This window comes from Musca vetustissima, unplaced genomic scaffold, assembly GCF_032173495.1.
Source record: "Musca vetustissima isolate MV318-11 ecotype Yass unplaced genomic scaffold, APGP_CSIRO_Mvet_v1 utg6823, whole genome shotgun sequence".
Classification (NCBI taxonomy): domain Eukaryota; kingdom Metazoa; phylum Arthropoda; class Insecta; order Diptera; family Muscidae; genus Musca; species Musca vetustissima.
The window spans coordinates 193,520-220,750 of NW_026883386.1; the positions used below are offsets into that span (position 1 = coordinate 193,520).

Below are 27,231 nucleotides of genomic sequence, written 5' to 3' on the forward strand. Positions count from 1 at the left end.
ATGACTGTCTGGACTACGAGCAGTCCCAAACATGTCTTCGGAATTGGTAAGTGTTTTTTCATAATTTCTTGCAAAATTCTTTTTTGCGGTTTTTTTCGTTGTTTACTCTCATTGTGTGAGTGTTGTGTTTTTACATGACATGACCGGCCATGCAACAAGTTGCTCATAAACGGCGCAAATTCACAACATGCAAATAACCATCACCGATGGACAGAACAAAACACAATAATGGACAAGGACATTTTGAAATTGCAGTGGTGTGCAATCTATGGCACAGGGATGAAAATAATTTAATAAGGTGAATGATTGGGGTTAGATTTTTTTTATTTTTTATGAAATTTTTGGACAGTGGGAAAAATAGGAAATAATAAAATTAATGTAAAAATATTCAATTAAAAATAATTTTAATATAAAAAATGATATATATTTTTTTTAAAAAAACAAATTAAAAAGATTTTTTTTTGCAAAAACAAAAAAAAAAAAAAAGATTAAAAATAAATATTTATATATCAAAAAAATAAATTAAATAAAAAATTCCAAAAAATAATACATTAAATAAATGAAAAAAATAAAATAAAATAAAGGTCTCTAGAAAGATGCGAACATTCTACAGACCTTTGAACATCTGTGAAATATTACGCACTCTCTTCGGGGTTATTCGATAAGATTTTTATGAAGTCCGATGCAATTCAGGAAGGCTTCGAACATCCTAGAGACCTTTGAACATCTGTGAAACATTCAGCACTCTCTTAGGTTATCCGATAATATTTTTATGAAGTCAGATGCAATTCAGGCGGGCATCGAAGACTTCCCTTATGCAATTCAGGAGATTTTCCTCAAGAAGTTATCGAATTTATTCGACCATTGATTATATTTTAGCACTCTGAGGCTATTTTATAATTCTTTTCAAGAGCTCTGATGGTCCCCAGAAGGACTCAGAGCCCTATTGACACAATTCAGTGGACTTTTTAGGTCTGTTGAGATTCATTAGAAGGTCTCAGAACATGTTTATTACCTCTGGGAATATTCGAGGCATTCGATTCAGCATCCTCTTCGATGTTTCCCTAAAGAAATTATCGAATTTATACGACCTTTGATTATATTTTGGCACTCTGACGCTACTTTATGTTATTTTCAAGAGCTCTGATGGACTCAGAAGGACTGAGAGCCCTATTGACATAATTCAGTGGACTTTTCTCGAAGTACTTTTATTAATTATCTGAATATCAGCACACATTGGGGTCTAAATGATACTACTATTATTTGTACGAACATTAGTAAGCATAGACGAATTTATGTTATTTGGCTAAAAAGGCAGTGGCTTAGTAGATTCATTCGGAAGGCCTGAGAACCTACCTGGTACTATTCTGAGCACTTTATAGTCCTCCTGATATTCATTAGAAGGATTTAGATAACTTTACAACCTCTAAGAGGCCGTCTTGCTGCCATTTATCCGAACTGAGATATATTCGACATGTTTGAGAATTTCTCTGGTACAATTTCAGAAGACTTTAAAGACCCCTGATGTGATTTAGAGGATGTTAAAGGTATTCTGATATCCATTAGAATAGCTCGAAGAAATTATTCGAGTAACAGAGGCTTAGTGGATCCAGTCAGAAGGCCTGAGGTTATCCCTGGTACTATTCAGTAGACTTCATATACCCCTCATATAATTTAGAGAACATTAATGTACTCCAGATATTCATTAGAAGACCTCAATTATGTTCTCCTCTGATTAAGAGGATGTAAACGTCAACTGATATTCATTTTAAAACCTCGAAGTAATAATTTTACCTATCCGAATAGCTGTGGATTCATTCGGAAGGCCTGAGAACCTCCCTGGTACTACTCAGCAGACTTCATATATCTCTCATATAATTTAAAGAGCGTCAATGCCCTGCTGATATTCATTAGAAGGCCTCAGATAACTTCTCCTCTTGATTAAGAGGATGTCAAACGTCAACTGATGTTTATTATAAAACCTCGAAGTAATAATTTTACCTATCCGAGTAGCTGTGGAGTTATTCGGAAGGCCTCAGAACCTCCCTGGTACTATTCAGCAGACTTCATATACCTCTCATATAATTTAGAGAACATCAATGTCCTCCAGATATTCATTAAAAGGCCTAAAATAAATTCAAACGTTAGCTGATGTTCATTATAAAACCTCGAAGTAATAATTTTACCTATCCAAATAGGTGTGGATTCATTCGGAAGGCCTGAAAAGCTTCCCTGGTGCTATTTAGACGACTTCTGAGACTTCACATGTCAATGGCCTGCTGATATTCACTTCAGAAGACCTCAAGTTAATTCTCTTACTCTTTCGAACCTTCCTCTCTCTTTAGAGAACTTCTTTGCTCATAAATAGAGCGTGTTTTAAATTATCCACAAAAAAAATAATCTATTTTTATTTCAATTATTTTGGAAAATCCCCAAAAATACACACTTCAAATGGCCTCTGATAAAACAAATATTTAAAAAATATCAAAATAACATCTCCAAAAAATCCACTTGACATTATAACATTAAGCAGATTACCCACAATGGGGTCATTAATCCAAATTAGATACCCGCAATTGCCATTTACATACAAAAACACATTCTAAAAAAATTGAGTTCATTAGAAAAAGACTCATTGACTATTTTTAGTCAAAATGTTTTTCAAATTGAAAAAAAAATCTCTCGATAATTTAAGTTTTGTTTATTTTTTGAAAATTCGATATGTATTTATTTTTTGTTTAACTAAACAAATGAAGGAAATCCGCAATCTGAAAAATATTTCCTACCTAGGAAAAATTTATCATGTGGAAAATTTGTTTTTAAGTGCAAAAAGTATTTTTTCCGGGAATGGAAAAATTTTCTCCACCTCTTGCCTTATTTTCTGCTTCATATATTTAGCCGTATTAAAATTTTTTATGGATTATTAAAATATGTGTGCCTTTATCTGTGTCTGTTTTTTCCAAAATTTTCTTTTCTTTAGAGAAACTGTTTAATTTCCATCGTTCTGTTTCAATTTTTGTTTGTTCTGGGGCCATAAGTCAAGTGACCTCCTACTGTGTTACTTGTTGCACCACAAGTCAATTCGTTATATTCCCCTCCTTTTGACACATATGCACTCACAGCACACACCCTCAATCTCTAAAACACATTTAGTGTGTTACAAAAATTTTCCATATTTTTCCTTCTTCTTCTTTTTTTTTTTTTTTTTTGATGTTAGAAAAAATGTCTTAATAGTTTTCCTTTTGTTTAAAATGTAATTTACTTTTAATTTTCAATTATTTTTTTCTTTATTTCTCATACCTTTTGTTTTGTTTTCAACACTTGAATGCATTTGAAACGCTAAACACCAAAAAAGTTAGGTGCGGAGAACCAATTGTTTTGTTAAATGACATTCTCATGTGTGTTCCACCAACCATACGATGTTTGCTTGCTAGAGAGAGATAGATTATGGTGAAGATGATCTTGATCTCATTAAATTAATTATTTATCTTAAGTCAACCATTAATTAATTATCAGCAGCAGGATATATGTGGTGTGTTAGTTTTAGGCATAACATAACACATTTAATAAATGGTAGTCTCTTTTACGGTACTCGCTCTCTCTCATCACCCACTCAGTTGTTATTGCTTACCTCCCTCCCATGCAAATACCGTAACCTCGTAGAGTGCCTAACTAATGATGGTTATCTTCTTTGTGGTATTCTTTCATCATTTCAACTAACACTGCCATCACCCAGCCACCCACTCTCTGTTGTATCATGCTCAACTCCCCCCAATGCAAATACCTTCAATAACCGTGACGTAGCACACATACACTCTCATTACTCGTTGATGATGATGCTTCTGCTGTTAATGTGTCTAATTGTTGTTGTTGTCTCGCTGTCGTCTATGTTTTTAAAACACATAGGTATTTAATTGCAAGTATTTTGTTGTTTTTTATGTTGTTGTTGTTGCTGCAGCTTTGTTTTTGTTTGTGATTACTCTCATGGTAATGACCGTGATTTTCTTCATAGGCATGATGTGATTAGTTATTAAATTACATTAAATAGAGTTGTAATGCATTAATTGTTGTAATGGTGTGGAATGGAGGAAATATTAGGGTGGTCTTAAAGAAAATTGGGTACAGAAAAAAAAATATTTTTTTTAATTTTATTTATTATTAAATTAGAAATTCAATTAATTATGATGCTTTAGGAAATATTTCTGCTGACTACAGCCAAAAGAAGGCGTGGGAAGTATTTTTCTTCCTAAAGAAAACACCTCAGGGATGCTATTCAGCACAATTTTACATTCGTATAATGGTATTCAGAACATTCAGATTTCTTTCAGAAGACCTCAACGGCTTCCCAATGTCGTTTTTTTTTTGCAGTTCAGACAACTTTGGAGTCACTCTGATGCTATTCAGCTGAATTTATTTCTAACTTGTGCTGAATAACATCAGGAATGATCTGAGAAATTTCTGGTATACTTCCAAGAGGTCTTTGATGATATTTAGTACCTTTGATGATATTTAGTAGCCCCCTTACTTATGAGAAGCCAAAGGCAATTCAGAAGATTTCGAAGAATCCTGAAGTAATGAAAAAAAAATAACGAAGGCTTCAATACAATTCTGAACACCATAAAATCATTCATATACAATTTACGAAAAAAATTTGAGGCCTACTGATATTCAATAAAAGTACTTTTATTAGTTCTTAGAGACCTTTAATGCCATTACTATCTCCGAACATGATATTTGGTAGACCTCGAGTATCTTTTCAATACAAATTTTAAAACCTCCCACTAATTTCGTTGACATTCTGAAGATCTTAGAGGTTTCCAAAAATATTTTTGCTGTTCAGAGGCCTTCTAATGCTATCAAGCGCACATTTAATGTCTTCTGACATTATTAGGAGGTGCCTCTGGTCATTTGCAGATGCTATTCCGAATGATATAGCCATCAAAATACAATTCAGCACATATTATTGACCTTCCAATGATATTTCGAAGACCTCAGAATCTTTCCAAAAATATTGTTTTGCTGTTCAGAGACCTTCTAATGCTATTCAGCGTACATTTAATGTCTTCTGACATTATTAGGAGGTGCCTCTGATCATTTCCAGATGATATTCCGAAAGAATTGCAATTCAGCATCTGTCTGGGATCTTTCAATGCTATTCAGCATACACTTAATGTCTTCTTAATCTCTCTCATAGTGTTAGAATTACATTAGATCATTTCCGATGCTATTCATAATGACATATAGTCGCCCAAATACAATTCAGCATAAGTTAGAACCATTTACTACTACTCAGCAAAGATGTAATGTCCTTCAGATGATTTTTAAACATTTATAGAACTATATAGAACAGTTTCGGGACATTACCACGCTATTTTATATGCCTTGAAACCATTCCGACGTTATTCAGCGAATAAAAGTTGATTTTGGTATTCTGAATACCTTCTTATTATTCTGAAACCTTTAGAATTTTCCGAATACCTTAAACCTCGTCCGCTGTTATTCAGCACATTATAAAATGGCGATAGAATGCGAATAAAAGGCATTTGTTGTATTCTAAATACCGTCCAGAATACTGTAGAAGACCTTCTTCTTATTATTTTGAAGCCTTTAGATTTTTTCTGTTGTCATTTCTGTGTAAGCTTCTGAAATTCTGCAGCTGCATTTCTAAGGCATTAGAAGAGCCTTTACAAGGCAAAATGGGATGCTGATGTTATTCAGACGACGATAGAGATCTTCAAATGTCAACAACAATGTAGCAAAACTCTGAAACATTCAGATTTTTTATTCTTAAGGCATCTGAGACCCTTTAAAGGCATTGTTATGACATTAAAAGGCCTAGGAAGCCCCGAGTCACTCAAATTTGTATTCTTAAGGAAATTCTTAAGGTCTAGGAAGGCCTCAGAACCCTTATAAACCTCAATTTTTCTTTAATAAAATATTCAGTTTCTTCAGTTCAATTTAGCCTTCAGACATTCAAAATAGATCTTAGAACCCTTCTCTTAACTTCCTTTCAAAATACCTTAGAATCCTTCTCTTAACTTCCTTTCCCTGATTTTATTCTTTAGAAATTAAAACCATTCCCCCGCTATCTTCTCTGTTTATCATCGACGTTGATCTCTGGCTACCGAAATGATAGTAGCAAAACAATTTTTGTTTTTATTTTTTTCTCCAACAAATATTTTATTAGTTTACCTTGTAAACCGGTTCTCTTCGTACGCCATACGACGCTGTTAATAACAATCACAAGATGTGTTTTTTCTATTTTTTAATTAAGTTATTCGTGACGGTTACTGGCCTCTACAGATGAACAGATAGATGTTACGGCGACTATTTTTTATGTCTTTTTTTGTTTTATTTTCGTTTGTTGTGTTTTTGTTTTGCTTGTACAATAACAAACAACAACACGATGACAATTGCTGCTATTATAACTTGGTTGCATTGCATTTAGTTTGGTTCTCCACATTCTCTCCATCTCTTTCTCTCCCACTCTCTTTGATAAAACACCTTATCAAATGTTCTATCGTTTTGTTTTGTTTTTTTTTTTTTTGATATTTCTACCTCTTGTATTAACTGTTGCAGTTATGTTTAGTAAGAAGAAGAAGAGTAGTATGTGTGTATGACCGAGAGAGTGAGAGGGGGTTTGTGTGTGTGTTATTGACATAAATACTTGATGGCTAGATATTTTCTGTTCAATTTGATTGATTGATTACCAATAACCGTTTCATATGCATTGTTCTCGTGTTTATGTTTGTTTTGTTGGTTGGTGAGAGAAGAGTTAATTAATACAACAATAGTATTGTTGTATTACAATACTCACACTCTTTATGATGGGAGATGCTCTTTTGCTTGGAATGTTAACTGTTCAGTGGGGAGTTATCAGAGATAATGGAAAGAGAAATAAATGCTAGAGTAGGTGTTTCATTATGAATTGCATTAAATTTAATAAAAGAAATTGCAATTTTCGATTGATTATTTTAATAAATTAAATGGAAAATATTATTTTATAAAATAAATTGCATACAAAAGAATGCAGGACCTAAGGGAATAATTAGAAAATAAAAATCAATCAATCAATCATTTCAAAGGCTGATGCCTCTCTCAGATATAAAATGGAAAGAGAAAAACGACATTTTATTTGATTTGATATTAGAAATTAAAATTGCATTTAATAAATGACTTCGTAAATTGAAAATATTATTTTATTAAATAAATTGCATTCAATGAAGCCGTAATAGTCCACACCAATGTTAGCTCTTCAGGGAGCAGTATTTAGAGATATTGGTATTCAATTAAACAAATTGAAATTTTTAGTCTACTATTTATTAAATTGCATTATTTTAGCCCTGGGTTATAATAAAAATAATAATAATAAAAATAAAAATTCCTGCCTAACCCCCATCAACCCTGTTCTAAATCTTTTTTGATAAATCAATCTATACTAATAAAAGAGTAAAGTGATTGACTGACTGACTGACTGACTGATTGACTGACTGATTTAACGATTCATCAACGCCCAGACGAAACGGCTGAAGCTAGAATCTTGAAATTTTGGGTGAGGGTCACTCTTGGCCCAAATGTGACAGATAAGGCTGGGTTTTTGGATATTCGTACTAGAAGGGTACGAAAAGTACTAAAAAGTACTAAATATAATATCATTTGTATTTGGCGAACCAGTAGAGCTAGAACTCTGAAATTTGGATTGAGGGTCACTGATGGAGTGTAGGATAGATGTACCAAAGGGTTTTTGGAAATTCGAACTACAACTATCCGAAATGTACGAAAATGTACTAAATTTGGTACAATTCTGTAGCATGAGAACGGATAGAGCTAAAAACTTGAAATTTGGAATGCGAATTAGGGTTGGGAAGTAGGGTCGATATAAGGAGATGGTTTTGAAACCGTGTTCTCATGTGTACGAATAGTACTATATGGTACTATAATTGGTACAAATTTGATTTGGAGGTACAAATGGAGCTAGAATACTAAAAATTGAAAGTAACATTACCGTCGGAGTATAGGATTGTGATATGTACGTAGTTTTGGAAATTTGTTACTTATGTGTACGAAAAGTACTAAATCGTACTATAATTGGTACAATTTGGATTTGGGTGAACCGATAGAGCGGAAACAATAAAATTTGGAGTCAGGATCACTGTAGGGGTGTAGGATTGGGGTCAGGACTCAATTTAAGACATTATTACTTATGGGTACTAAATGGTACTAAATTTGGTACAATTTGAATTTTAGGTGAACAAATTGAGCTAGAATCATGAAATTTGGAGACAGGATCATTGTTGAGGTGTAAGATTGAGATATGTAGGGAGCTTTAAAAAGTTGTACTAATGTGTACTAAATTTTGTACAATTTTAATTGTGGGTGAACCGATTAAATTGGAATCCTGAAACTTGGATTTAGGATCACTGTGGGGGTGTTGGTTTGAGTTAAGTAGGAAGTTGTGGAAATTCGTACCACTGTGTACTAAATTTGGTACAATTTGAATTGTGGGTGAACCGATAGAGTTGGAATCCTGAAATTTAGATTTTGAAGTACTGTGGGGGTGTTGGTTTGGGTTAAGTTGGAAGTTTTTGAAATTCGTACTAAATGGTACTAAATTTGGTACAATTTGAATTTTAGGTGAACCAATTGAGCTAGAATCATGAAATTTGGAGTCAGGATCATAGTTGAGGTTTAAGATTGAGATATGTAGGGAGCTTTAAAAAGTTGTACTAATGTGTACTAAATTTTGTACAATTTTAATTGTGGGTGAACCGATGGAATTGGAATCCTGAAACTTGGATTTAGGATCACTGTGGGGGTGTTGGTTTGAGTTAAGTAGGAAGTTGTGGAAATTCGTACCACTGTGTACTAAATTTGGTACAATTTGAATTGTGGGTGAACCGATAGAGTTGGAATCCTGAAATTTAGATTTTGAAGTACTGTGGGGGTGTTGGTTTGGGTTAAGTTGGAAGTTTTTGAAATTCGTACTAAATGGTACTAAATTTGGTACAATTTGAATTTTAGGTGAACCAATTGAGCTAGAATCATGAAATTTGGAGTCAGGATCATAGTTGAGGTTTAAGATTGAGATATGTAGGGAGTTTTAAAAATTTGTACTAATGTGTACTAAATTTGGTACAATTTGAATTGTGGGTGAACCGATAGAGTTGGAATCCTGAAATTTATATTTTAGAGCACTGTGGGGGTGTTGGTTTGGGTTAAGTTGGAAGTTTTTGAAATTCGTACTAAATGGTACTAAATTTGGTACAATTTGAATTTTAGGTGAACCAATTGAGCTAGAATCATGAAATTTGGAGTCAGGATCATTGTTGAGGTTTAAGATTGAGATATATAGGGAGCTTTAAAAAGTTGTACTAATGTGTACTAAATTTTGTACAATTTTAATTGTGGGTGAACCGATGGAATTGGAATCCTGAAACTTGGATTTAGGATCACTGTGGGGGTGTTGGTTTGAGTTAAGTAGGAAGTTGTGGAAATTCGTACCACTGTGTACTAAATTTGGTACAATTTGAATTGTGGGTGAACCGATAGAGTTGGAATCCTGAAATTTAGATTTTAGAGCACTGTGGGGTGTTGGTTTGGGTTAAGTTGGAAGTTTTTGAAATTCGTACTAAATGGTACTAAATTTGGTACAATTTGAATTTTAGGTGAACCAATTGAGCTAGAATCATGAAATTTGGAGTCAGGATCATTGTTGAGGTTTAAGATTGAGATATGTAGGGAGCTTTAAAAAGTTGTACTAATGTGTACTAAATTTGGTACAATTTAAATAGTGGGTGAACCGATAGAGTTGGAATCCTGAAACTTGTATTTAGGATCAGTGTGGGGGCTAGGATTGGGGTATGCAAGAAGTGTGGGAATTATTACTACTGTATACTAAATTTGGTACAATTTGAATTGTGAGTGAACTGATAGAGTTTGAATCCTAAAACATGGATTTAGCATCACTGTGGGGGTGTAGGACCGGGGTATGTAGGAAGTGTTGAAATGTTTATTACTTTGTACTAAATTTTGTACAGTTTGAATTGTGGGCGAACCGATAGAATTGGTATCTTGAAACTTGGATTTAGGATCATTGTGGGGGTGTAGGATTGGGGTATGTTTTAAAAATTCGTACAAATGTGTACTAAATTTTGTACAATTTAAATTTTTGGTGCACCAATACAGCTGGAATCCTGAAATTTGGAGTTAGGGTTACAGTTTCAAAATAGTACCAAATGTGGATTTGAGTAAACCGATAGAGCTAGAATCTTGAAATTTGAAGTTAGGATCACTGTCGGGGTGTAGTATTGGGCTATGTAGAAAGTTTTGGACATTCGTAATAATGTTTACTAAATGGTACCAAATGGTGGTTAGGATCACTGTTGGGGGTTCGAATGGGGTATGTAGGAAGTTTTGGAAATGTGTACTAAATGGCACTAGATTTGGCACATTTTGGATTAAAAGTTAACCGATAGAGCTGAAATCTTGAAATTGATTGCATGATGTAGGTAGTAATGTAATGTAATTTGAACCTATGTGTATTAAATGGCACTAAATTTGAAACATATTGGATTTAGGGGAACCGATAGAATCCTGAAATTTGAAATTAAGATTGGGGTATGTGGGAAGTGTTGGAAATTCGTATGTTAATGTAGGAAGTTATGACAATTTATATATTTATGTTTACTAACTGGTACTTAATTTGGATTTGGGTGAAGCTATATTTGAAATTTGGAAATTTAACTAAATGACACAAAATTTTGTATAGTGCTTGATTTATTTTGCGGTCAGAATTTGTGTGTAGGGTTGAGTACTATAAGAGAACATTGGTACCAAACGGTTTTAAAAGTGTTAATATTGGTTGGTATTGGGTTTTAAATACTTCCCACATTCGCTGACGAAGTAGCGGGTATATGCTAGTTCAAAATAATTTTGATAAAAGGTTTTTGTTTTCGAAACACAAACTATCAATTATTACAAAATAAGGGTTGGTTTTATTATTAACATGTTTAATAACAGTAATTTGGATTGAAAATTTTTGCCCTTAGCCATTAACTCCAAGGCCTTTTAAAAATATTCTAAAAACGTGCACAAAGCAAGCATGGGTGATTTTTTTTTCAATGAAAACTGAACTCGACAATTAAATTTATGCCATTAATAATTAAGCCTTCCAAGAAATATCGAGTAGAGTAAATGGGTATATTTTGAAAGATAGGGGTGCTTGGGTAGAAAAAAAAAAAATAACAACCACCATCATCGTAGCAATTATCGCCATCGTCAATGTTGTCTTCTTGGTATTAAAAATTAGTTTTTTGTTTGCAAAATATTTTCATAAATAATTATAAAGGTTGACGGAAGAAAATAATAATAAATAAAATGAAAAATAATAAGCAAATAAAATACATTTTTAATGTTATTTTTAATAAAATAAAAGTAATTATAAAATAATTAAATACAAAATAGTCATAAAAATATAATAAAATATAAAAATAACAAAATTGTTTTAATAATATTTATTCTTATTTTTTTCTTCTCTTACCAATTATTGGAAAACGATGGGTTTTCTGGTATGTGTAATGCATACAAAAAAATCAGCTAAATTTTAGGCGGTTAGATAGGGGTGTTTGCTCCAATCCACAACAAAAAAATCAATTATTATGGTGTAATAAAAATAAGTACTAAAACTTGGTCAATAACTCTTATAGATAAAAAGCCACACCATAACAAAACAAATTACCAACAACAACAAAAATCCTCTTCAATGCTATTGTGTTGATTTTGTTTGTTGTCGAACTGTTAACAGGGCGAATAAACAACGAAACGAAAATAATAATACTAATAATGAAAATACTCGAGATAACAAAAATCCGACAAAAAAACTGAACTAAATGAAATTACCTCATTTAATGGTAAAAAATTTGAAATGAAACTACAAAAATAAATATAAATGAAATTAATTAAAAATATGAAGTGTTACAGAATAACAAAAAAAGTACACAATTTTTCTTTGAGTGTATTTTCACAAAATTAGGAATATCATTAACAAACTAATATATATATATATATATATATATATTATAGAGAAAGATAGGTAGAGATATTGTAATGTCCATTTGATGTCAATTGTTTCATTTTCAAAGGAAATAATTTTTTAGGAAAATTTTACATAAACTCGATTTTACAAATTTTTTTCTAAAACGTTTTGTTATTTTTTTTAGGAAAAATTTACATAACTCAATTTTAAGAAATTTTTCCTAAATCGTTTTATGTTCGTTATTTTTTGGAAAAAATTACCAAAACTAAATTTTAGGAAAACTTTCCTAAAATGTTTTATTTTTGTTACTTTTTACGAACAATTTACATAACCTGGATTTAAAGAAATTGTTCCTAAAATTTTTTATTTTCGTTACATAAACTTGTTTTTAAAAAAATTTTCCCAAAACATTTTTATTTTTGTTATTTTTTTGGAAAATTTTAAATAAACTTCTAGTTTAAGAAACTAAGAAATTTTTCTTGTTATTTTTTATAGAAAAAATTTACACAAACTCGATTTAAAGAAAATTTTCCTAAAAAGTTTCATTTCGTTATTTTTAAGAAAAAATTTACATAAATTCAATTTTAAGAAAAAATTCCTAAAACCTTTTTATTTTCGTTATTTTTTTTGGAAAAAATTACATACATTTTATTTCAAGAAAATTTTCTTAAAACCTTTTTATTTTCATTATTTTTAGGAAAAATTTATATACATAACATTACATAACTCGATTTTAAGAAAATTTTCATAAATCGTTTTATATTCGTTATTTCTAAGAAAAAATTTGCGTAAAATCAATTTTAAGAAATTTTTCCTAAAACGTTTTATTTTCGTTATTTCTAAAAAAAATTTGCATAAACTCGATTTTAAGAAAATTTTCTTAAATGTTTTATTTTCGTTATTTAATAGGAAAAACTTACATAAATTTTATTTTAGGAAATTTTTCCTGAAACGTTTTATTTTCGTTATAAAGAAGCCCAAAGAAGTCAAACGGATTTTTTTTTTCACTTTTTGCATTTTTTGTAAACAAATTTTTTTTATAAAATCACTTTAAGTTTACCTTTCAAATGTGGCAGTGTTTTTCGGTTTTCGAGTCGTCCTGCACGTTGTGCAGGCATTTAAAATTATTCAGGTAACAATAAATAAAGTAAATAAGCATTTGTGAGTGTGTAATTCCTTAGGCCTTGAAAATTCCAATCAAAATTTCCCAATTAAATCCACAACCAATTAAAGGTCGGTCGTAGTGGTCGGTGGTCAATATGTTAGACGGATGTCGTCGTAATCGTTGTCATAGTGATTATTGAAAAAATTTCCCAAATCCACTCATTAATGAGTGGTTGATTAGTGTTGGTGGTGGCATGGGTACTACTACTTTAGTCCCTTAATGGTATTTTCCACCTCATTAAATATGTAAATCAAATGTGTGCGCTGCTTCTTGTTGTTAACTGAGATAAATCTGTGCTAATGAACTTTTAAGGAGTAGTGGGAAGTGGGGAAAACTGTTTTCAAATTTTATGGCCCGCATTCAATTTTCCCAAACACACGCGCACACATACTTTTTTCATACATTGCATCCTTGTGGGTAATAGGAAATTACAGGGAATCCCGCATAAAAGGGATATTTGAGCAATTTAAATTTTAAAGGAAATTCCTTATACAGAGTTTACTAAACTTAATTAATTGTTTTTTTTAATTTAATACTATTAATATTTTTTTTATTTTTCACAATTTGTATAAATTTTTATTTTTTATTTTAATATTTTGTTACCATTATTTTTATTTTATTATTATTATGCATTTTATTTATTTATTATTATGTATTTTATCTTTTTCTTATTTATTATTTTATTTTTTTTATTATATATTTTTTTTTAATTATTATTGTTTTTGTAATTATTATTTTAGTTTTTATTATTTTTTTTTATTTTATTATTATTATTTTTTTGTTATTTAACTATTTTCTATTATTTTTATTAGGCCATTTCATTTAGAAGATCTTTAAAATCACCTTCATATTCCATTTAAAGAGTTTACTGTACATTAATCTCTTTCCCACTCTCTTCCCTTCCAAACACCACTCGCTCACTCTCCCACCCACTACTTTCTCCTTTCTTTTCGTTGTAATCACTTAATTGAATTCCTTTCTCAGACTCTGATAGAGAGAGTATCAAATTACATGCTTACTTATTTATGCATGTGTCAATCTCTCTTAAAGTGATTGCCTATTGTCTGTGTGTGTCTCTACCCCTTTTGGCTTAGATGATTGTGATGGTGGGTGGGGTGGGGGAGCAATAGAAAACAAAACGCGGTTTGCATTGTGGTGTGGAATTACAAAACAAACACTTTTTTGCTAAATTCATTCATAACCCCTTTTCCCTGAGTTTATGTGTATGTGCGTGTGTTTATTTGTTAAGAAAAAAATAATGCAGGACAAAAATAGTCCTCAATTCCCCCCGTTATTCATATTTTGCAAACATACATACACACCCACACTCTTGAACATAACACATCAAGAACAGCAACAACAACAATCAGCATCAACCAACAATTTAAGGGATAAAACATGTTGAGTCGTGAATGAATCCCCATTTGAAATTGTAGACAAGCAACAACAAATGGATAAATGGAACAAGTGGAATTGTCACAACGTCGGCTCGAAACGAAGCATAACTTAATGTACGATGGGTATGGGGAATGCGATGCGATGCATTCTTGGCAACTACAGTTTCAAACGAAATGGAAATAATGTTTTTCATTGAAAAACAAAACAACAACTACTATACCAACAACAAAACGGCAAGTCATTTGACAATATAGACTAGAGAGTAGTGTAAAGTGGAGTGTGCAGTAGTGTGCAATATAGAGTAGTTTGCCGTGTTTGTGTGTAGACTCCGTAGAGACTGAAGTGCCATCGAGAGTACAGTTCGGGTAAAAGGAGTTCTTCGTACTTCACATATCGTATGTGGGTAGAAGTAGTAGTCGTGGTGGTGATGTGGTGTGCTGCCGCCCCTGTGTTTTGTTGTTGTTGCTGTTCCTGTTGTTGATAGTAGTTTAAAATAACAGAGTGTGTCAACACCACAGGGTGCCACCAGGGTAAATTTCTCTATGATTGCTGTTGTTTTTGTTGTTATTGCACTAGTCATACAGAAGCAACCGCCACAAATTATAGAGGCACATGCTCTCGCATTCTCTCCCAATTTTTCATTTTTTGGAAAATAACAGAGCAAGTGCGTGTATTTATGTGATGATGAAAAAATGCAATACTCTGGGTGATGAGATCTCTTTTTGAGACAAAAATTGTAGTTTAATTTTTTTGCTTCGTTGAGATGAAGTTAGGGGACATTTGTCAACGATATGGGTAACATATGTGGAAGGAAGGGAAGACACAAGCAGCGAGGCAGAGACATGGAGTGAGTGATTGAAGAATGCAATTTAGTTTTAATTGGAACAGTGGCTCAAAGGGAGAACAAAGGCATTTCAAATATTAAAAATATATTTTTGTATTGGAAATTTAAATGGAAAACGTAAATAGGGGGACTTCTACTGCAATTAAGGGACTTTTTGCAGGAGGTTCCCGTCTCAGAGATTCTAAGTTTCACTTGTACTCCAAAAATTATTCACAAGATTTCAGAAGACATTTAGATGCTGTTAGAGCAACCTTTTATGGGCCTTCCAGTGGACTTTTTTATAAAGGGTGTTCCAATATGATTTGGAAATATTTGTTAACGACATATCATTTATAATGAAAATTCGGTATCAAAATTTTAGAGTAAACCTCTATCCTTTATGTGATATCGCGACCAAATTCGCCAGTCGTTATAAGTGATTTCCACTGTATTTCGATGGTTGTGGCTTTTGAAGCCGTTTTTCTTTGACAATTAGAATTTATGTCATTACTAATCAGTAAGAAAATATTCAAAGTCAGACGGGCCGACTATATGAGCTCCTCAAGATTCTTATTGTAACCTACAATAATATTTGGACGGATTTCTTTTATTATCTAATGCTAGAATTTGAGTACTCAAAGGGCATGGAAGCCTTGAACAAGCTATTGGGTTAGCATTTTATCTCTAACCGAGCCAATTTAACTCATCTAAATGTCTACATATTTCAAAAACTTCATATTTTAGGAAAAGTTCATAAAATTTTAATTTCTAGGAAATGTTCTCAGAAATTAAATTTCTAGGAAATTTATATTTCTTATAAAATTTTAATGTCTAAGAATTTCTTTGAAAAAAATTAAATTTCTAAGAAATTTTAGGTCAGTTTTTACTTTTTTAGGAAATTTTCATAAAAATTTAATTTCTAGGAAATTTTAAAGAACATGATCATTTGTGAAAAGTTCATAAAATTTATATTTCTAAGATTTTTTTTATCAAAGAAATTAATTTTCTAGGAATTTTGGCTTTAAATTTTCAAAAAAGTTAATATTTTATTAAATTTTCATAGAATTCAGGATTTCTAGGGAATTTTCTAAAAACTTTCAATTCTAGGAAATTTTCATAAAAATGTTAATAAAAAAAAAATAAATTTTTCATAAAATTTTAATATTTTGGAAAATTTCATAACAATTTTAAATTCTCCGTATTTTTTATACCAGTTTAAATTTCTACTTCTAATTTAAAACATCTAGGAATGTTAAAAAATGTAATTTTTAAGAAAATTTTTCATAAAATTTTAAGTAACTTGGATAAAATTTATATTTTAGAAAAAGTTCATAAAATTGTAAATAGTAGGAAAATGTTCATAGAATTTAATTTTTTTTTTTAAATTTTATGAACAGTTAAATTTGTAAAAATTTACATTTCTATGAAATTTTTATTTAAATTTAAAATTCTTTGAATATGTATAAAAAGTTAAATGTCTTGGTAATTTTCCTAAAAATTTAATGTCTAGGAAAATTTTATAAAAGTTTAAATGTTCATAAAAAGTTAAATTTCAAGGTTATTTTAACAAAATTGATATTTTAGGAAAAGTTCAAACAATTTAAAATTATAGGAAATTGTTCATACATTTTTCTTTTAAATTTTATAAACATTTAAATTTATAAAATAAATTTTATTTCGATTTTTAGTGCTAGTAAAAATTATTTGTTTTCATAAAATTTTTTCATACAATTTAAAACTTTGGTTCCAAAAAATTTTTTTTAAGAAAATGTTCCAAAAAAAAAAAAATTTTTAAGAAATTTTTCCTAAAACCATGTTTTTTTGATACAATGTTCATAAAAATATTGTTTGTTCACAACGATTTTGTAAAGTGAAAAGTTTATAGATTTGAAAATTTTTGTTCCTAAAAGACACTAATTTTTTAGAAAATGTTCATAAAATCAGATTTTTATTTTCCAGATTTTCTTATTTTTATAGCTATAATGTTTAGAGATGTATAGATTAAAAAAAAAACAAGTTCATAAGATTTAAAATGTTTGTTCCTAAAATAGTTTTTTTATTTATAGATCTTTCAAATTGAAGTAAATGTTCAAAAAATTAAAAATTGTTGTTCCTAAAATGTAATTTTTTTAGGTAAAGTTCATAAAATCCGATTTAAAACTAAATACAATGTTCATAAAATTGAAAACTGTTGTTCCTAAAATATTCTGTTTTTATGAAATGTTCATAAAAATGTCTTATTTTTAATTCAATTTTGTATGGAACCTTACAAATAATAGTTTTTATTCTTCAAAATATAATTTTAAATATTTGTTTGCCTCGAAGACATTTTTGACCCCCTTCTACGAAAATGGTGATGATGATATGGTGTTGTCTGTCATAACAATTTAATGAAATGGAATGCTGTCATCTTTCGAAGAGCGATTATGGACACAATGGTGACGACGACGACGTTGACAAAAATACCCCGGCCGGCACGCAACAATAGCTACAAAAAATTCAAATTAACAAAAATTGTAACAAAAAGAGAAGATAAGTGAGGCTACAAAGGAGGATCAGCAGGGATGGGGAAGTAATGAAATGATTGTATCCGTTTCATGCACACACATATGTGTGTACGTACTCTCAAAACACCCGATACCTAATAATCATAATAATAGGCCAAAGAATGAAGCAGCAACAACACCAATAACTGCATAATGCCTTTGGTGGAGTGGAGTAATAATCGTCATCTGGGGAAGTATGGGTGGAAATGGTGGTTGGTCGGTCGGTCGGATGGTCGATTGTTTTGGTGCAACAAATGGGAAATGCGTCGTTAGCATTTATTGAGGCCATGAGCGTGGCACGCGTACTAAATAAACCATCAACAGCAAATACAACCCATTGCGGAACCCAACCCAACACAATTCCATCCCGCCAGTCAACCCAACGATGTATGAAATTAGTTGCCATTATATTTTTTCAATTGTACTGTTGTCGTTTTTTTCAAATGCATGCATCAACATGATATGAATAGTATTTAAAGTTATTGTTTGCTTTGTTGTTTTTTTTTCATTCATTTTCATTTTCTTTTCTAATTGTTAAGAACAATAGTATTAATTGTAATTAACAAAATTCCGTCATTCCATCAATGTGACAGGGAAAGAGAGATGAAGTGAGGAGAGGGATAGGAGATCTGTTAGCAGTTTTTTGTTGTATTTAAAGTCTACAAATTCCCATTGTTTTATTTTTTTGTAGTGCAAAAATACGCGACTACTTGAGTGTGGAAACTTAAGTTTTTTTTGTGAAACAATTTTTAACTAATTTGCCAGCATAGTTCCGGGTCATCTTTTTTATTAGCCGGAGCTGTTAAACGAAATGACTACTTCAAAAATGAATTGAAAATTAACATGAAGTATTAATTAAGGCATAATTAGTGGAAACCAAATTTGAATTTCATGACACAAATTGCAAAAAACTTGCCAACATTACTTCTAAGACAAAATATACAAAATTGATCCTCTGAAATCATCTGCGCTTTTAAGAAAATTCCCTTGAGGCCACAGAAAATCCCTGAGATCCTTCACAAGACATCCATGTCTTTATTAGGCCTTCAATATACCTGTGCAAATTTCTGCCAGGACACCTCGGGGAATATTCGTACAGTTAAACTTTCTTACCGATCCTCTGAAAGGCCTCTAAGGCTAGATGGATGGCCTTAGAGGCCTGGAAGGTATTAAAGGTTTTCAAACATATCTATATGCAAATTATGTAAAGTTTTTTGTTGACTATTGTGATTAATTTAATGATTGGCAACACATATATTTTAATTAGAGAACCCTACATTGATAAATTATAATATAAGCATGGTTAATTGTATTAAAGGAAGTACTCGAAAGTAGTCATTGATATTGATATAGAGTTAGAAGATTGTAGAATAAGATACGAATCTATATGAGGAGTTGTAACCTAGATGGAATTGGCCGGTTTATAAATTATACCCGCCAGTGTTAATACGTATCGTGTAATGTTAAAGTCCGAGTACATGTCATAAAGTCTGCCAACACCCATATCTATCGTCTGTGTTTAGTGGTGGTCATCATCCTGTGTGGATGCAGAAGAAATAATTAAAATTTCAATATTTTTGTACTCCAGCTTCTTAAGATGCGTTGTCTTCTATGTAGTCTCAGTCCATTAAGAAAATTTCGAATATCAATTCTTCTGCAAAACAAAAAAGAGGGCCTCTGAGATCTTTTCTACACATTAACAAAATTCTGCTTGAGGCTAGAGTATTACCCTAAGATCCTAATAGCAGACTCTGTCTCTTTATGAGGCCTTCAAATTATATATACCCGAGCTCCTCGGAGATCTTCCGTACAGTTAAAAATATGTATCGATCTTTCCTTTAATCTCTAAAGTCATCTGTATAATAATAGGGTACATTTAAGGTATGTTTATGGAAGTTCTGTACATATTTGTGTACTCCGACAGGAAGATTCTTAAGACCCGAGTCCTTTTGCGCGGTCTCTGACCATTAAAGAAAATCCATTGAGGTTATATGAAGCCGCATAATTTGCAAAGCACTTCGCTGATCTTGGATCCAATTAATATACTGTCTCGTTTATGTGGACAATGCTTGCCAATGCAATGTTTTCTTCGGGGTTTTAAAGTTAGTTGAGGATTCAAATTTAAGCATTAAGACCTCTGGAATTCGAAGCTCTACAGATCGGTGGGTTCTCCTTTTTTGAAACAGAGTCTCCATGATCTCATTATTGACCGCATCCATCACCTCCTTATGGATCTGCTTTTTTCGTTTACCTGTTCTCTGCAGTGCCTCCTGGCAACCTTCACATTATATGGCAACTCCTTACAAAATTCTTGCTGCCTCTTTCTTATGCGTAAATACCGATTGGTCCTTTTGGGATTCTCTGCCTCTACGCAAGATAGCTCGTTTTCGGGTATGCGTATTTGGAATTCGTCTGCTTTTCCGAATTCTATCATAGTTATTCCTGTTGTCTTTAATTTTTTAATATGGGAATTCCATAACAGATTGTTCTGCATAATAGGGCCAAGATATGTTACCGATTTAGACTCTGAACTGGGACTCCACTTATGTGCATCGACATAGATTCTCCAGCTTGTTGTGGTTTAAATTTCACGATTTTAATTTTCCCGGAGTTTATTATAAACAAGTTCAACCTTGCATATTCAGCCCATATTGCAGAGTTATACTCAATTTATGTACGAAACACTTTATTATCCGTGTATTTATATAGAAGCACACATGATCTGCAAAAATAAACTGTTTTCCGTAAAATGGAACATTTTTCAAATCGTTGGTATAAAGTTTGGACAATAGTGAATCCAACACACTTTCCTGCGGAACGCACATATTGGTACCGAGTATGTAATTTTTTTTAATGACCTGCTTGCACCCAACATATTTTAGCTTCTTCACCGGAATTCAGTGATCCACAAGATCGAACGCCTTAGTGAAGTCAAAAAGTGCTTCTACTTTGCAGTCAGTATCCAATCCATTGCATATGTACTCGATTTTGTTAATAACTGCTTCATTTGATCCGGAGACCTTTTTAAATCCGAACTAATTTTCAGCCATAATTTTGTTCTCCACAAGATATGACGACATTTGCTCGTAAATAATCTTCTCAGATACTTTATCGATCACTGATAACACTGAAACAGGTTTGAACTCATGAATATTCTTTGAGTTAGCTTTCTTAGGTACTGGTGTCACTCTATGGATCTTCAAACAATCTGCATATTTTCCTTCTCTAATCATATTGTTAAATATGCTGATTAATACTTCAGCAACCACAGATAATCTCATTAGCAACATCTTTGGTTTAATACCATCTGAACCACAACTTTTTTTTTGATGTCTAATGCGTTAAGTTCCTTAATGACTAGATCCTTTGACACTTCCAACAGACTAAATCTACTCCGCCAATCACCACTGTTCCGATATTGTTGGATGGAATTTCGCAATACATGCACAGAGTCTATGAAGTGTCTATTTAATTTATCTGCCGTACATTACCATCATTTCTCCCTAATGTTTTTTCCTTCTTACTATTTCCTTGTTCAAAAATTGCCACATCTTTCTCATGTCTTCACTACATTACTTGATATTATTTTTTTAATAATCATCTCTTAAACTTTTGCTAGCTTTCCTTCTTACATTACCAATCGGTTTCAATCGATTCTTTACGCTGAGATCCAGGAAGGAGCCATGTTCTGTCGCATCTTATTCAGTGCTCCGAATGCTTTCAGCAACGAAAAAAATCTACTAGACCTCAGAACGGCGAAGATCTACACAGGACAGTTTTGAAGTAAATTAAACATTCAATGGTCGTATGGAAGCACCTTTTTTATTAGTAGGAACATTTTTCAGGACTTTCGTCTTTTTATATACGATTGGAATTCCATATACGATTCGAATTAATAAATTAATCAGTTGATATGTATAATTTTTTAATGATTAAAGAATATTTTTTACTTATTTATTTTTTTTGTAAATCTTATTGCCATTTTTCAAAACTGTCCTCTTCAGAATAATCGATTGCTTTCGATAAACCCATCTATAGATCTCTACACAAGCACATATTGCATCAGCTGTTGGAGAGGCAATTGATCAGCTGTTATTCCGCATATGTTTTATTTTTTATATTTGAGGTTATGATTTCATTAGTGTTGGAACAGTTTTATCAGATCTCCTTCTAGAGGATTGAAGGAAACGACACTTGTGATCTGGCTGGTGGCTTTATTGAGAGTAAACTATGTACAGCTTAGACACTAAAGAGAAACAACTCACTACTAAGAATATTTACAAGTCTGTGTATAGGTTACACTAGGCGAACACATCGCAATTACTGCACGCATGTATGTTGTGTGTTGGAAGTCTGTAACACGGACATTCAGTAATTACAACAAATAGAAGATATAATTAATTATCGCTTGTTAGAAAAAAATTAAAAATTGTCATGCAAAAATTAGTCAAGATTTATCTGTCGATCTTCTGATATTTTTTGAGGTCTTCTGTGTTTTATGTAGTAAGGGCTCACACTCAGGTCCTTTAAATATCCACAGAAATCCGATAAAGATGATCTTAGGTGTTCTGCGTTCCAAAAGTGACTTATTTAACCTTCCGTATTATAGGTTGTTAGTATTTTTATAGCAAACATAAGTGTTTTTAGGGCTTCTGATTTAAAATTTTCCAAAAAAAAAAAAAAAAAAAATACTAAATCGTTGAGTTGACAACACTCTTGAACACTTGTACTTCAAACTGTTATTTTTTCCATTTTTTGCTTTGATTTTTTTTTTATTTTAATAATTGTCATACTTCCCATTTCCCACCATGTTAATTTGCAATAAAAAAATTCCAACTCCAGACCATACATTTAATTAAAGGGGACATCAATTCACACCCATGCTCTCATATTTTACAGATACAATTGTGAGAGAGATAGAGTTGACAGTGTGGGAGTACTTCAATGAGAGACACATGTTATATGCTATCGATATCTTTATGACTAATTAAAACGGCAATTAAATGAAGAGATAGAAAGCAATCGGACGAGTGAGAGTAAAATCGATTTGGGGGACTACACCCCCACTTGACACATTAACAGATATATAGAAATAAAAATTAAGAAGACAATTGACATCTAATAAAACGAAATGAAATGCCGAATTGACGTCTTTTTTGCTATTGCCAAATGACAAGCAATTGACATAGATATCTAAGATGTGATCGGCATTTGTTTTCGACAATTACAGCAGAGATTTATGCTTCACGGAGTAATTGAAGTTGGAGAAAATTATCTTGACTGTAAGTGCAGGCCTCTTTTGCAATGCTTCTCCTTCTTCGTCTTATCTCTCTGCTAGATTTAATTGTGCTTCACTTAAATTTTTCGTTGATAAAAATCAAAATGTTTTGCCAACATTGCGTAAAATTTGTCGAGGGAGTGTGTGGCAATCCTCTCGGTTCGTAAATGTTTATGAGGCAAAATCGAGATAAGAAATTGTTGGGCAAATAAATGAACAAGGGGAGCTTTCATGATAGACAACATAAGTACAATATATCTTTATTAAGTGGTTTAGTTGCGGATAATTTTTGATAGATTAGGGTGAAGAAATGAAACATTTTAGGATTTGAAATGAAGTGGTAACATAAATAATATTCACATTCAGAACTTTAGAACCGATATTCATATTTACATGATGCTGACTATTTTTCAGAATATTTTGAAGAGAATTTTTGTATTTTTCTAAGCAACATACGACCTTCCAGATTTTTTTAAAGGTCTATGACCTACTAAAGCCTTTGGAATGCCGATAGAATTCATTGTTGCAACAAAAATCCTCTGAACTAAGTGGCATATCAATTGAAGTATTGTAATGCAATCGTATGTTATCGATACACGCATCTGTAGATCCCTAATTCTCATCACACGCTAGATCAGCTGTTGAACAGATGTTTTATCAGCTGTTATTTCATATTTTGCTGAATCCAAAATATGAAATTGTTATTCGAATATACCTCTGAAGGCTTTTGGATAACGAAATTCTCCGAGATCTCTGAACAGCAAAAAATGTCTACTTCGAAATTACAGAAGTCTTCCGAGGTGTCTTAGTAATGAAGAGACCTTATGATCTTTTTGTTTAGTGTAAGAAAAAAAATTCTGCAGTCTCCAGCATATCTCTACAAATCCGCACAGTTCTTTTGAAAGGTCCATAAGCTACAAATGCAAATGTGAATAAATATTTTGTGTCTCGTACCATCGCTCGTTACCGTGATACTGGTAGCATAGCCCGACGTCAAGTAAGTGGACGGAAGAAAACAGCAACATCAGCAGAAATGGATCGAAAAGTAAAGAAGCGACTTGATCGAACCCCGCGTCGCAGTGGCCGAAAGATGGCTCGTGAGCTGAACATATCGCAATATTCAATTCGGCAAATATTGAAAAATGAGCTCGGGGTGAAGCCATTGAAATTCCAAAAAGTACAAGAACTTACGCCGTAACAGAAAGAAAATAGACTCAAAAGAGCTAATGAGTTGCTTCGCTTGACCGACAGTAGTGAACTATCGAATTTGGTTTTCTCCGATGAGAAAACTCCGCTGTCCAGCAGTTTGTAAACAAACAAAATGATCGTGTTTACCTGCCAAAGAGGTCAGCCAACCTTCGGTTGGCCACCAAAACTGAAGCGCCGGCCATGGTGATAGCCGCCATAACAGCTGATGGTGCTCTCCGACAGGACTCAGGACCATCGCACTTAGCACGCGCCACCCAAGAATGGTTACAAAATGAGGTTCCTCGCTTCATTTCCAGCGCACAATGGCCACCAAATTCTCCGGATACTAAATCCGTTGGACTATTGTGTCTGGAGTATTTTGGAATGCAAGGTTTTCACTAAAAAATACCAAAGTTTCGATCACCTCAAGCAAGCGTTACGCCGGGAATGGACCAAAATACCGCAGAGTAGCGTGTGAGGGTTTCATTGGCAGTTTGAAGGCCATAATTCGTACAAAAGGTGATCATTTCGAACAAATCTAAACTTATTCTAAAATTTGATGCTATTTCCGACAGTTTTTGCATTAATTCAGTACAATTTCCAATAATCTAGATCGTTCCGAGATGACACAACTTACGTCTAAGCCATATTTGCATAGTTTGCATACTGAACTAGTTCGTATGGTTTCTTTAACTGAATAGTTCGTTTCGGGAGGATCAAACATAGAAGCCACATACGCATATTTCAGGTGATGAAGAAAACTTTCCGAAACTGAACGATAGAGTCGAACATAGTACAGATGGTGTCATTTGTTGAATAGTTCCTTTGAACTAGTTCGTTACAGAACGACACAATTCTATTAAATTCCATTTTATAGGCCTCTTGGTTTGCTCTTCCTTTTTAGAACCCGAAGAGAACTAAAGGACTGAAATAAATGAAACTTGATGCTCAAAATTGCTGGAACTAGCTCCAATCGTTTCTTTTGCATAATATTTCGTTTGATCAAGTTCGTAACCGAATGTCAGAACTCTATTAAATTTCATTTTGTGAGACTCTTTGTTTGCTCTTCCAACTGAACGATTGCAACAAAAAAGGAACTAGTGAACGAAAGGGCTGAACATAGTACTGATGGTATAATTTGTTGAATAGTTCAATTGAACTAGTTCGTTACGGAATGACATAACTTTATTAAATTTCATTTTATAAGACTCTTGGTTTGCTCTTCCTTTTATGAACGAGAAGAGAACTGACCGATTGAAGAAAATAAAACTTGATGCTCAAAAAAGCCGGGCGTAGTTCCAATCGTTTCTTTTGCGGAATAGTTCCTTTGAACAAGGTCGCACTCGAATGACACAGCACTATTATATTTCATTTAGTAAGCCTCTTGGTTTGCTCTTCCTTTTTTGAACGAGAACAGAAATTAAAAAGAGCAGCAAATGAAACTTGATGCTCAAAAGGGCTTGAACTAGATCCAATCGTTTCGTTTGCGGAATAGTTCCTGTGAACAAGTTCGCACTCGAATGACACAGCTTTATTAAATTTCATTTTGTGAGCCTTTTGGTTTGCTCTTGCTTTTTTGAACGCGATCATAACTGAACGACTGAAGCAAATGAAATTTGATGCTCAAAAGAACTGCACCTAGTTCCGATCGTTTCGTTTGCAGAAAATTTTCTTTGAACAAGCTCGTACCTGTACGACAACTCTATTAAATTTCCTTTTGTGAGCCTCCTTCTTCCTAGCAGTAGTATGACATTACCGATAAGGTAGAAATTTTAAACACTCTTTGTGTAAAAAAATTACGAGAAGAGAACTGACCAACTGAAGCAAATGAAAGCTGAAGCTCAAAAGAGCTGTACCTAGTTCCGATCGTTTCTTTTGCTGAATATTTATTTTGAATTAGTTGGTCATGGAACGACACAACTCTATTGTATTCCCTTTTTATGGGTCCCTTGGTTTTCTTTTCATTTTTCATAATTCTAAAGGTCTTTATGAGTATTAAGTTATTCACCAACTCAAAATATGGAGGGTCGAAGAAAAAATATTACCATAAACGAAGGAAGTGCATAATAGAATTTATTACGTACTGACATAAATGCGCGTCGTCTTTCTTTACACTCGAACGATGACAAATTCAAATTTATTTTTAAATTTTGCTTTTTAAATACTTATATAGATAGCTATACGATGACATGCATGCATTTATGTGTCCATATATATTTTATGTACATATGTACATATATTTATGTGACCACACTCAGCCATCAACCGATGTTCAGCTATTATTTGTGGTTGTTGTTTTTTTATTTTTCAATTTGTTTTTATTAATTTTTTTATTATCGTTCTTACCTTAAATTGAGTGGGAGCAGCCGGCAATTTTGGGAAATGCTTGCACTTACATTTTTTATATTTCTATTAAATACAATAACAGCAAAAAATCAATAATAACAAAAAGTCAATTTGTAAAATAACATAAATGACGTTGTAACAATAAAAATTATTATTTATTATTGTTTGTTTAAAAGGCGGCAAAATACAATGGAGAAGTACTAGTATGGCATTACCGATAAGGTAGAAATTATAAACACTTTTTTGGGTAAAAAAAATGCATTCAACAGCTTCGGTTTTAATAAAATTTTAGACTTTACTTAAAGAAATTCCAAATACGAAAAATTCAACAAGAAATAAATCATTTAATTTTGTGCATTTCTATATTTTATATGTTTATAGCCATAAATATCGATATTATGTTTATAACCATAATAAATAGTTGAGGTTATGTTTGGTTTATTATGAAAATTG

The 27,231-nt window shown here is 32.2% G+C and overlaps 1 protein-coding gene across 1 annotated transcript in view; it reads left to right on the forward strand.

Moving 5' to 3' along the window:
* LOC133330258 (dedicator of cytokinesis protein 1) overlaps positions 1 to 27,231 on the forward strand; it is a 91,992-nt gene continuing 64,761 nt past the window's right edge. The window contains exon 1 of the mRNA XM_061538716.1: positions 1 to 46. Within this exon, the coding sequence (XP_061394700.1) occupies positions 1 to 46 (46 nt within the window). The remainder of the gene's footprint in view (positions 47 to 27,231) is intronic.